The sequence below is a fragment of the Protomyctophum bolini genome (genome assembly GCF_963924005.1).
Source record: "Protomyctophum bolini genome assembly, chromosome: 7".
NCBI classification, from domain to species: domain Eukaryota; kingdom Metazoa; phylum Chordata; class Actinopteri; order Myctophiformes; family Myctophidae; genus Protomyctophum; species Protomyctophum bolini.
Window position 1 is genome coordinate 17,323,281 of NC_137868.1, and position 11,256 is coordinate 17,334,536.

Genomic DNA, 11,256 nt, shown 5'->3' on the forward strand with positions numbered 1-11,256 from the left:
TTTGATAAAACAGGTCGGGAGTTATTCAACCGAACGTGGACGCTGTTTCAGTGTTACATTTGCTGCGCATATCGGATCAATTGTAACGGCATGCATGATAAATGTAACAACGCTAAAAAACACCATTAAACATATCGTTCTCAGCTTAAAGCAATTACATTTCATTGAAGCAACTCCTTAGCATTGTTTTTATACCATGGATGTGATAAGAAAATGTATCAAACATAAGGGAAATATTAAATAGTATCGGGTGTACCAGTACCAGTTTGGCCATTTCTTTTTTTTCAATGGGGCAATACATTGATTAAACAAACGTTTGATTGATTGAGTTGTACAACGTTATACAACCCTAAACTAATTTCAGAATACACTACACGATACAATACCATTTCAGAACATATAATATTGGCCAATATGTCAAATATGTAAATATTACATATAATGGCATTGAATGGAAGCGGACCATTTGTAACACATGTTACAAATGACCCGCTTTTGCAAGTTTTCTTTGCAGTTGCTTACAGACCAGAATGAACGTGAATTCCGTCTAAACACGATGCAAACTAATGAAGAACATAAGCATGAACACATCCATGTGGATTTTTATTCACCAACACCAAAGACAAAAATTGTACCACACATATACTCCAGGTGTAAAATTAGACGCATTTTGAAGGTAAACACTTCAAACTTCAAACTCCTGGCCACGTAGAGTACGTTGCTGTACACATACTGACGCGATGGCGTCATGGTGGCGTTGACCAATCAAGATATAACGTCCATGTTACAACCGTGAAGCGTTACAACCTTGGCGGCTCTCCCCTACATTTGTTACTAACATTAGGTTGTGGCGAAGTAGACACGTGGCCAGCAGATACTGTGTTTTGGACAAACAGGCTAGGTATTGGTGTTGATTTGGGTCAACTGGACAAACAGCGTGGTGTTGTTTTGTGTCTGTGTTTGTGTTGGAGCGCCTCAGTGTGGCCGTACAGGTCATGTGCAACCTCTTCCACAGAGAGATGGAGACACTAAATCTCAGCTGGACAAACATGTTTGCATGCATGCATCGCTGCCTTGCATGCTGTGTGCTACTGTTGAGTCTGTCACTTACTTTCACTGATTTATGGCATTGTCTTTCTGTTAAAATCCAACTATGTTAATTTAAGAACTCTGGGCATATAGGTCATTGTTTATTCACTGTGCACACGTGTAGCCTATTGTATGTCAGACTGTATGTCTGTCCCACAGTCACAATCCTTTAGTACTTAGGCTGTGGAAATATTCAGGACAAAACAATGGTACATTTCCAATAACCCATTCGTTACTACATGTGGAGTCAACTCCCGCCATTTATTTCTTCCCATAGTGCGTGGCAAAGTCGCTCTGGGATGAGTGCGCGCGTAGCGCGCACGAAATTCTAGTAGTATATAAAGGCAAGCGCTTGCATTGGTGTACACTACAGCATATACTGTAGACTCTACAGTGTAGTGTACTGTAAGTGTGTGTGTGTGTGTGTGTGTGTGTGTGTGTGTGTGTGTGTGTGTGTGCCGTGCACACATCAATGTGTGTTCTTATCTACATGGACAGACATACATTATGTGAATGAGAGCACAGCAGTCCACAATATATGACAGCTCTTACAACATGAAGTAGTGATGAAGAAGAGGAACACAGGCCAGCTCCCCTTTGACCAAATCCTTCCTTAGGCCTTGGGACGATCAGACTAGATCAGTACTTGGACTCCGATATTCATGAAAAGCTACATCTTTTGTTGCAACGATGCTATAGCCTGGCCTTCCCAACATCAGTGCCGACGTCCTGCCGGAATTGTATATTTTCAAGGTCAACAATCCATCTAAAGCGCAACAAGTCAAAGAGCGAGGTCCAGGCATGCTGACTGTAAGGCAACTATCAACAGGATTGCGCTCATAAACAGTGATGCTCAAAGACGCCAGCAATCATGGCAGAACATCTATAATATGAGATAACAAAGGACGGTGATGAAAAATAAAAATGTCTTCCTATATATTTCATCAGCTTTCCCTGAATGCTGGGGCATTTTCTCGCGCCCCCTTATACCTATCCACCATCCTTTATTTATCCTTCAATCATCTCCGTCTCTCTCCACCTCCTCAGCCTGTTATCCCTTTCTCCCACCCATTTCACCCAGAACACTTTCCTCTCTTTCATCCTCTCCCCATCCGCTTCCTCTTTGTCCCACCTCTCCTCTTTCTCCTCCTCCCTCTGTCCTTCTGGACCTTTTCTGCTCTTCGTCTTCTCTATCTCTCTCTCTTTTTTCTCTCCCTTTTACCCTCCCACCCTGCCTCTTTTTCCTCCCTCTATCTCTTGCCCTCCCTGGCGCTTCCCCCTCTTTCCCCTGTGATGAATGAGTCTGTCGGCTGGGTGCAGTTCATATTTACTGAGCAAGGGAGCGCACACTGTCACTCTCCCTCGCCCTCCACATCTCTATCCCTCTGCTAAACAGACAGAGAGAGCAAAAGGTTACACTGGGATGAGAGCGAGGGGAGGGTGGCCACGGTCAACAACAGATCCACAACAGCAGTTACCCACTGCCATACTAGTGTGGCTTGTAGGCAGCGCTACACCACTCTCATATACTACATGGACTGAAGCACAGCTTCAGCGCAATGGTATAGTACCAGTTAGAGGCATCAGCAGAGGCAAGGTACAGAGCTCATTGGAGCCGGCTGTCAATGCAGTGACGCTAATAGGGAATAAACAGGGTCTTATTCATCCCGCTACAACATGCAGCTCGGCTCACCTTCCACCTGCGCTCACCGGCCTACTCTCCTACTCTCTGCACTCAACACAATTTAATTGTTGCCTTCTCTTCGTCCTTCCTTTGAGCAAGCCATGCTTTTAGGCACGTTTGTGGACTTGCAAGAGAAAGAGAGGGGAGCCGTTGCCAGCTGTGTCTTACCAAAGGGTCCTCAAAGTACCCGGTTTCATCTACGCCCACACGCGACTGTGTTACAGGGAGGAGGGGGAGTCAAACGGGGTGTTTTGACCTGTGCGTTGACCCCTTCATGAATGAGAGGAGTGGATGCGGGGCCCTGCCGGAGCCCAGAGGGATGGGCAGAGAGCCCCACAGAGCCACCATCTCTTCCCACACACTGACCTCAGAGGCCAAGCCAAACGCCAAAACCACCGCAGTGTGACGACACCGGTGACACCACAGCGCCAACGCACACGGTGTGTTCCTCTGCCAAATTGACAAAAATATAGACAGTAAATACGAGGAAAATTGGATAGCACGAATTACTTCAACCCCCCATCCACCGCACACAGACCCACACACACGACACAGGGCACAACTGGACTTTTATAAGATCCAATATAGGGGGTAATTCAATTTTTTTCCCAGACTATATCCTAAAAGACTACCAACTGCCTGTCAGCGACGAGGACAGATTGAAAATGCCTTCGCCATTTGGCAATGGGATGAGGAGAAGGCTAAATAAATGTTAGGTTTTATGTTTCGATTTATTGATGATTTGCAGTACACAGACATCTTAGTCCAACAATATCTGCACCGATGAAACATAATGTTATATTGTAGACATGCATAGAGTGTAGTAGAGCCTTGCAAATACATCTCATATACTGTGTACACGCACTCTACACGCACACTCACACGCACACCACACACACACTAGACAGAAGGGAATAGGAGGAAAATAGAAGAACAGAAGAGGGGAGATACTGAGTGCAGGGAAGTAAAGCATCACACCATAATGATCTGAATATTATGGACAATTGGACACAGAGAGGGGGTAAATTGGACATGTTGAAAGTCTTTTGGGGAGCTGAGAAAGGTCTGAATGCGTCATAATGTGAATACAATGACCAATATCATAAACAGGTCTGTGTGGACGAGACATGCTGCTGTAAATATCCTCTAGAGGTTCTAAAAGCTCCCTTCACCACAACAAATGATAGGGTCAGGGGGTGATATACAGGGATCATTATGAGCTGGAGAAACACTGGACATTTCTGATGGAAATGTATGATGTTCCAATAGGGTGAAAATAAAAGGCAGTCCTGTGATATCAGTCTCTACGCACACACGGTTCCTTATTCCGTATCAGAAGAATCAGAGTAACTATTTGACAAAGCCTATAGTAGCTGCACAGGAGTTTGCCTCTGTGACATGGTGAAACATTACATAAACAAAACAGGTAAAGTTCTACTTCTTGAATTAAAGGTCATGCTTTCAACAGCTATTGGTTTCCCCCTGGTGCCTTGATAGAGGAACTGCCACCGATCATTTACTGGCCTTTCAGGGCCAATTCAGCAGCCAACTCATCTGCATTATGGCTTATCTGAGCCTCAAACAGTGGCATATCCGGCCTGTCACCCCAATAAACAATACAAAGAAATACAAAGACTCAACAATAATACCTTTATCTCTTAGGATGCTTTCGGTGCTGAAGTCGTGTGTGTGGATCACTGGACCCCCCCCCCCCCCCCACTCCCCCAACAACACACACATGGGTCCTACATCATATTTGTCCATCTGCCTGCCAAGCCGATGGAACATTCCAAAAACGTCTGCCGCACAATCCATCTCAATTTTCTAAATCTATTAACTTTCTTTGTGTGGCCTGCCTCTCCAGAAGCCCCGATCTTTAAAAACGTGGTTGTTCAACAATTATGATAACTGCAACAGAGGGGGGGAATTAGAAGATCCACCCCATTCATCTCTCTGCCCCTCCTTTGCAACAGACATGACGCGGCTAAATGAAAAATGGACACGCTTTAAGAAGTATTGATTCCCACTTTAAACAAAAGGTACACTCAATATTATTTGGCCCTAAATACATCTTTGTTATCTGTGCCCGAGTTGCAGTTACTGCGGTGTCCTCGTAATCACGGACATAAAAATAATAGGCCAATTCCCTCTGAATTGACCCAGACAGGCCTGTTGTCCTGTGATGCATACCTAGGGTGTAAATGAATGTGAGCAGGAGTTTCTTAAGACTACACCCTACGGTGTTATCAGGGGGAAATATGCCCTTGTGGTGTGAAAGCACAAAGTAATATAACACAAGTGGTGAGAACTTGTTTGTTTTAGAAGGCAATCTGAAATTGTGAAATGACATTTATCAACATAGGTATCACTAAGGCAGGGACACTAACAGGTACAGGTAAAAGCTGATGCCGTAGGCTTTGGTGGCATGAAGTCAGACAGGCATCTAGTAGTACAGATTGTGTTACGTCATTTATTTTAATTAAAACTCCTCAATAGTCTGACGCATGTCAATATGCAGTTTGTTATTGCATAGGTACAAATGCGGTGGAGGAAACGGGTACATCAAGGAAAGTAACAAGGTTTTCAATGGAGAGATAAATAGTAGCCATGGTTTAACATTTTTAAACGTTATTATCTATTAAAATCAACATGCTTACTTTCTCATACTGATTATAGGCCTACTAATAATACTAAGACATATTTTGATTCTCTCCATTTTAAACTTTGGTTTTAGTTTAAAATGGAGAGAATCAAAATATGTATAGCAACTTAAGTATAATAAAAAAGACCTATAGAAAAAAGTCCAACCAAATCACCTTGCTGTACATTTTAAATCATGCCTTATCATTAAAACTTAAGTCTGACAGTTGAGTACACACAACTTACACAATTACAATTCTTCAGAGTGAAACTGTAAACCACACAAACTTTACATTACATCATGGTCTCCATGATGCTGACTGAGGTTTATACGGTATATTATGGTAATTTATACTTGTGTCTACACCGTCTTTCCAACAAAGTGATCAAATACAATAAAGTCTCAGCTTTTCCACATTTTAAACTGCCATTTAAACAATATTCTACAATACTGAGGTCTGTTAAAAACAAGAAATATTGGCATTCCAAAAACAAAAATGCAAGTCCTGTGGCTTGGTTTAATATTCAAAGTTTGGGCCACAGCAGGCCAATGGATTTTGAGATGATAGTCAAGAGCACTATAAAAAGAAAAAATGGCATTTTTGTTTTATTTAGTCTGATCATCCCCATTTGTGTAGTGGAAAGTACACAAACATGTTCATAAAGGACAAATATCAGCATAGAAAAATAAAAATAAAAAGCAAATCCATCTCTAATACTACTGCATTAGCAATTTAAATTCCAGCATGTTTTCATGAAAAGAAAATTGACTAGTAGTGTTCATGAAGTTATTACGAGAAATTCAGTCCTTGTGGCTGCATGCTTGTTAGCTTGAGTACAACTTGGAGGGGCCGTCTTCTCTAGCAGTGGTAAATTAAACCAAATAAAATAACAGTGAGTGGTTGGCTTTGTCTTTATGCCATTTGTTTAGCAGTCAAACAAATGAGACTCAATTAAATTCACACATATTAGTGTCAATTTGTAATAATAGTACATCATTTTTTTCTAAATGCATAACACCCCTTTTGTATGGCACCGGCGCCTAACAGAGAGGTCAACAATCCCACCCATTCCTACGACAACCAGATCAATGCTCAAAGACTCTCCCTTCTGGCTCCAAAACTGTGGAATGGAATGGACTCTCTTACATCAGTTGGGACAGAATAGAAAAACGTAGGTATGAAAACAGCGACTCCCTTCATTCACTCAGGTTTTCTGACATTTTCCTTTTAACACATCTGCCATGATGAGTCTTCAGATGATCGGGGCGTTTGAACCAACTGTCACAATAAAGGCACTGAAACGGCCTCTTACACATATGGACCTGCTTCTTGTGCGACTTCAGCCCGTTTTTCCAGCGAAAGTCTTGCCCGCACTCATCGCATTCATACGGACGTTCATCCGAGTGAAATGCGGCGTGTAGGACCAGTGACGCTTTGACAGCGAACGCTTTATTACAAATGGTACACACATAGGGCTTTTCCCCTGTATGTCTTCTTTTATGTTTGGCAAGGTCTCCTGACTGAGAGAAGCCTGACTCGCACTGGTCGCATTTAAAGGGCTTCTCACCCGTGTGGGTCCGATGGTGGTTCAACAAGTGGCATTTGCGTTTGAAGTTCTTGCCACAGTCCTTACATTGGTAGGGCCGTTCTCCTGTGTGTTTGCGCATGTGGACCTTCAGAACCGCCAAACTGACTACTTTTAGTCCACAATCTCCGCACTGAAGCGTCTTAAAATGGATCCTCATGTGACTTTTCAAATTATCTTTGCTACTGCAGACCTTTTCACACTCTGAACATTTAAATGATTCCTCTGACCGTGGGAAATGTATCTTCTGTCTGTGTTTGGTTAGATCACTCCTGTAGCCGAAGGACTTTCCACATTCGGCACAGGAAAATGCTTTCTCACCCGTGTGCACGACCATGTGAATACGTAGAAGTGTCGCCTGCGAAAACCTTTTCTTGCACACTTCACATTCATGATTTTTTATCCCTGTGTGTACAAACATGTGCTTACGGAGAGAACCGGTATCTCTGAAGGCCTTGCCGCACTCTTTGCAGTCATAAGGCTTCTCGTTGGTGTGCAGGAGCATGTGTTTCTTAAGATTGGTGAGGTTTGACGTAATTTTGCCACACACTTTACAATTCACGCCTACAACAAGGGATAGTGGTTTTGTATAATCAGGATGAGCGAATATTATTTTGGTTTTCCTACCTACACAATGGTGAAGGCCCTGGCCCCAGGACTTCTTGAAACTCCTCCTGCAGTTGGAGCAACGGAGATGTCCCCTGTGCATGTGGACAGCCATGTCATGCCAGCTCCGGCAGTGATTCCTCAGGTTCCTCAGGTAATCAAAACTGCGAGCACAGACTGGACACGTGTGTTTTTTCTTAGGAGGAGCGGTAAGATGTGCCTTGTTTTTATGAAGACTTAGCTGCCCTGGAGTGAGGAAGGTACGATCACACTTAAGACAATTGTACCTGGCTTTCTTTTTGATCTGGAGCTTTGAAGACAGTTGTCTGACTGCGTCAATGTACTCATCAGGGTGTTGGTACTTTATATGATGCCGTAGGAAGGTGGGGTCTGAGAAGCCAAAGGTGCAGTATGGACACGGGTATGAATCTGATGTCATTCGCACAGGGACAGCTAGAGGGGGAAGAGCAGAAAATCAATTATGGAACGTAAAAGCCAGTAATAATATGTGAAATAAATAAAAAAACAATCACACCTGTGTGAAGTGAGGGGCGCTCAATGCTCATATCATCATGACTTAACATGTCTATTTGCTAAGACGTGTGTGTGTGTGTGTATATATATATATATATATATATATATATATATATATATACACACACACACACACACACACACACACACACACACACACCCTTTTATAAAATAACTTACTAGAGATGCTCTGATCAGGTGTTTGGGGACCGATCCTGATCACTGACTGTTTTTTCTCACGATCGGCCGATACCGCTGCCGATCTTGTGCCTAAGGAGAAGAATGTAATATTTCCAAAATTATATGTCAATGTGGGGAGGAAGGGGATAATGTTTAGGCCTGTCACAAAGATGCAAAACGATATTATACAAGTCATTTATCGTCCGATAACCGATCGGTGGCCGATTGATCGAAGCACCTCTATAACTTACAAACACCTTTTAAGTAAAATCAGTACTTGAACGAATACTAAATATGAAATGGAAAAATCACTCGTGTGAGGTGAGGGGCGCTCTTATCAAATTCATCATACATCCTCACACATCACATACCGTGCTCAGTCAATCAAGTAATTTCCGTGGAACACACAGACACACAAAGCTGGGCATAGGAGGGGCTAGCGCCCCTCAAAAATATATATAATGAAAAGGTTGATTGGGCCCACCCTAGTTTCAATCCCGATCCCGACGACCTTTGCTGCCTGCCACTCCCCAATCCCCATCGCTCTCCCCATTTCCTGTCAGTCTACGGTCCTATCAATAAAGGCATAAAAGCCCCAAAATAAATCAGTGTCATGTCATGTGTCATCATATCAGTGACAACAATCAAATAAACCACTTAGTGGAGATGACTAAAAGACCTTCCTCAACAATTTCACTTAAAAAAACAATTACCGGTAATAGTGAGGTGTCTTACGTTCATTGTTCATTGGTGCCTCCTCTTCTTCATAGTCTTCATTTAAACATGGCTCACTTTCTCTCTTAAATGTCGTGGCATGCCTTGAAGACTTTCGTCTGACTGTGTCATTGTGCTCCTCACGGTGATGGTACTTGACATGCTGCTGTAGGAAGGCGAGGTCTTTGAAGGAGACGGCACAGTACGGACACAGGTGGGAACCTGGAGTAATTTGCACAGGCACAGCTATAGAGGGGAGATCAGACAATTAAAGAGGGAATGTAAAAGAGTCGTAAAAGAGGGAATTAAAATTGTATGTGTGGTGTCTTACTTTCATCATTAGTTGATGCCTCCTCTTCCCTGTGGTCCTCATTTAAACTTTTCTCACTTTCTCTCTTAAATTCCAATTTACTATTCTGTATTACAGGAAATAATTCACCTAACTCATGGTCTATTGCCTCCTCTTTGACTTGCTTGAAATTCATCTCATTCTGTATTACAGGAAATAATTCACATAACTCATGGTCTATTGGCTCCTCTTTGACTTGCTTGAAATTCATCTCATTCTGTATTACAGGAAATAATTCACATAACTCATGGTCTATTGGCTCCTCTTTGACTTGCTTGAAATTCATCTCATTCTCCTGATTATTGCTCAGCATAACTCCACTGGGTTGCAGAGCAGTCTTTTTAGGGCGCCCAGGTCCTCTCTTTGTAGATTTGATCATCGTCCGATAATCATTATCCTGATTAATACTCAGTTCAACCACACTTTGTTGTACAATATACTTTTTAGGTCTGCCGGGTCCTTTCTTTGTAGATTTGATCGTTGGCCCATTCCCATCCTCCTGATTATTGCTCAATTCAAACCCATATTGTGCTATAGTCTTTTTAGGACAGCCAGGTTCTCTCTTTGTAGATGTGACCGTCAGCCCATTCCCATTATCGCCCAGTTCAACCCCCTCATGTAGAACAGTCTTTTTAGGGTGCCCAGGTCCTCTTTTTGTAGATTTGATAATCGTCCCATAATCATTATCCTGATTAATACTCAGTTCAACCACACTTTGTTGTACAATATAATTTTTAGGTCTGCCGGGTCCTTTCTTTGTAGATTTGATCGTTGGCCCATTCCCATCCTCCTGATTATTGCTCAGTTCAACCCCATGTTGTGCTATAGTCTTTTTAGGACGGCCAGGTCCTCTCTTTGTAGATGTGACCGTCACCCCATACCCATTATCGCCACGTTCAACCCCCTCATGTAGAACAGTCTTTTTTGGGGGGCGGCCAGGTCCTCTCTTTGGAGATTTAATCACCAGACCATTCCCATCATCCTGATTGTCACTCAATTCAACTCCCTTAAGTTGTACAATAGTCTTTTTAGGGCGCCCTGGTCCTCTCTTAGTAGATTGTATGACCAGCCCATTCCCATCCTCCTGGTTATTGCTTGGTTCCACCCCACTATGTAGAACAGTCTTTGTAGGAGGGCCAGGTCCTCTCTTTGTAGAGTTGACCATCTTGTTGTGTGTTGTCATGTCAATACTCCTGAGTTGTTTTAGGATATATCTCCTCCTGACCTGTCATCAGCTTGTGTTTTAACCAGATTAAATATATCTCCCTTCCGTAGGAACAGTCCTTTATGTTTGCACTGACTGCAGGTGTCTTCTTTGGGGTGTCTGATTATCCATTCTCATGCTTCTGCAGACAAGACAAGAAATCATTAGTGGGTTAAAGTTTGCCAACACTCACCCTATGTGTCTGATTGTGGAACTTCCTGTTAATAAGATTGTTAACTAGTTCCATAGACTCTGTTTAATCGTTGAACTTATGCTGCGAGGGAAAATATTTTGTTGTTTTGGATTAATGAGAAACCACCCACAAATTAAGATTGGCACAAAATAATCATGCAGTGCATGTCGTTGGAATATATAACCTGCCTGCCACGCACCACAACTGATGCCTTCTATAAAATATGGGACCCATAGGCTATTCACATTTTATTTTATAACAGGCATCAGTTGTAGAAGATTGTAGAAGGCAGAGTGTAGAAGGCACTGGCAGGTTAAAAATCCCAACAGCATGATACAATGCGTGTGTGTGCACGTGTGTCACTGTGTGTGTGTGTGTGTGTGTGTGTGTGTGTGTGTTCAACATTTTTTTATTATATTGGGACACTTGCTTTGGCAATGTAAACGTATGTTTTCTCATGCCAATAAAGCTCTTTT

General features: G+C 42.6%; 1 protein-coding gene across 1 annotated transcript; it reads right to left on the reverse strand.

Annotated features, from left to right (window-relative positions):
• Window positions 1–5,373: 5,373 nt before the first annotated feature.
• Window positions 5,374–10,660, reverse strand: LOC308318030 (uncharacterized protein). The gene is made up of 4 exons (XM_080767398.1): window positions 9,366–10,660; window positions 9,056–9,280; window positions 8,321–8,410; window positions 5,374–8,059 (listed from the first exon to the last, which is right to left on the reverse strand). Exons 1-4 carry the CDS (start codon window positions 10,564–10,566, stop codon window positions 6,612–6,614), a joined length of 2,964 nt encoding a protein of 987 aa, XP_080623524.1. The 5' UTR covers window positions 10,567–10,660; the 3' UTR covers window positions 5,374–6,611.
• Window positions 10,661–11,256: the final 596 nt, after the last annotated feature.

Bases quoted from the DNA above. Each gene is read 5' to 3' on its own strand.
- LOC308318030 (XM_080767398.1), bottom strand. From the start codon at position 10,566: ATGACAACACACAACAAGATGGTCAACTCTACAAAGAGAGGACCTGGC. The intron at 8,411-9,055 runs GTAAGACACCTC...TCTTCTCCTTAG, and splicing joins GGCACCAATGAACAATGAAC to GCACAAGATCGGCAGCGGTA. The intron at 8,060-8,320 runs GTAAGTTATTTT...TTCCCCCTCTAG, and splicing joins ACCTGATCAGAGCATCTCTA to CTGTCCCTGTGCGAATGACA.